Source organism: Etheostoma cragini, chromosome 16 (assembly GCF_013103735.1).
Source record: "Etheostoma cragini isolate CJK2018 chromosome 16, CSU_Ecrag_1.0, whole genome shotgun sequence".
In the NCBI taxonomy this organism is placed as follows: Eukaryota; Metazoa; Chordata; class Actinopteri; order Perciformes; family Percidae; genus Etheostoma; species Etheostoma cragini.
The window spans coordinates 24,351,206-24,352,559 of NC_048422.1; the positions used below are offsets into that span (position 1 = coordinate 24,351,206).

At 40.0% G+C, this 1,354-nt stretch overlaps 2 protein-coding genes across 2 annotated transcripts in view; one reads left to right on the forward strand and one right to left on the reverse strand.

The window, feature by feature from the left end:
- The window catches only part of LOC117959747 (transcription factor 7-like 1-A), a 29,529-nt gene that overhangs the window by 24,742 nt on the left and 3,433 nt on the right, over nt 1–1,354 (reverse strand). The window lies entirely within an intron of this gene.
- LOC117959751 (tripartite motif-containing protein 16-like) lies at nt 4–775 on the forward strand (the record flags this gene model as incomplete). Its single annotated transcript, XM_034897029.1, has 1 exon — nt 4–775. A coding segment is annotated over one exon (720 nt), but the record flags the coding sequence as incomplete, so codon positions are not given.

Genomic DNA, 1,354 nt, shown 5'->3' on the forward strand with positions numbered 1-1,354 from the left:
CAATCAGCATCCAGCATCCAGATCCGTCCTCTGAGGGGCTTTGAGGACGTGACAGCGGCCGTGTCAGAGCTCAGAGATCAACTACAGGACGTCCTGAGAGAGAAGTGGACAACCGTCTCACTGACAGGGACTGAAGTGGACGTTTTACTGCCTCAACCAGAGCCCAAGACCAGAGCTGGATTCTTACAATATTCAAGTGAAATCACACTGGATCCAAACACAGCAAACACATATCTGGTATTATCTGAGGGGAACAGGAAAGCAACAGTAATGAAACAACAACAGTCTTATTCTAGTCACCCAGACAGATTCACTGACTGGTATCAGGTCCTGAGTAAAGAGAGTCTGACTGGACGTTGTTACTGGGAGGTGGAGAGGAGTGGAGGAGGGAGAGTTTCTGTAGCAGTCACATACAAGAACATCAGCAGAGCGGGGGGGTATATGTGTGGATTTGGACTAAATGACAAATCTTGGGCGTTATATTGTAACAACAACAGTTATACATTTTGGTCCAACGATGTCCAGACTCCCGTCTCAGGTCCTGGGTCCTCCAGAGTAGGAGTGTACCTGGATCACAGTGCAGGTATTCTGTCCTTCTACAGTGTCTCTGAAACCATGACTCTCCTCCACAGAGTCCAGACCACGTTCACTCAGCCCCTCTATGCTGGACTAAGGTTAGATTGGTTTACTAGAGTCTCTGCTGAGTTGTGTATATTGAAATAGACAGAAGTCATTTAAGGGTTAAATTCTGAGTTTTAACTCTTCTTCTTATTTAGTCTCCATGTTTGTTGCTGACTGATTGTTGTCGTTCTATTTTTTATGATTTTCATGTGTTTCCACGTTTTTTGTTGGTTTTTCTTATTTTTTTGGCTTCTATCAACAAGCTCTCAATGAGCTCAGTTGAGATCTGTTATTTTACCTGCAGAGGGAAAGTTTAGTCAAATAATCACCTAAATGTGTATTTTGGTATGCTGGTTTTTAATAAATCTAATTTTTATTGTATCTGTTATGTTTTATTTCTCATTTTCTCAGCTTGACATTTTTAGTATGGAATCCAAATTAAATGCTTATAATGATTTTTTTATTATATACCAGCGTTGTTACGCAGCCTCGGAGGTTTTCTGATGAAGTATTTCCAAAGTATTTTGTATTTGAAATTATTGATTTATACAATTATTATTAAATACAATTATTAAAAAACCAAAAAGCAGCTGATAATAAAACAACGAGGAGACGCCGGAGCAGCAGCCATTAACTTATTTATTATATTGAATTTACCAAAAAGTAAAAGAAAACACTCGAATAAACAATATTGTACATTTCGTAGTCTGTTGTCCTGGCGGGGGGGGGGGGG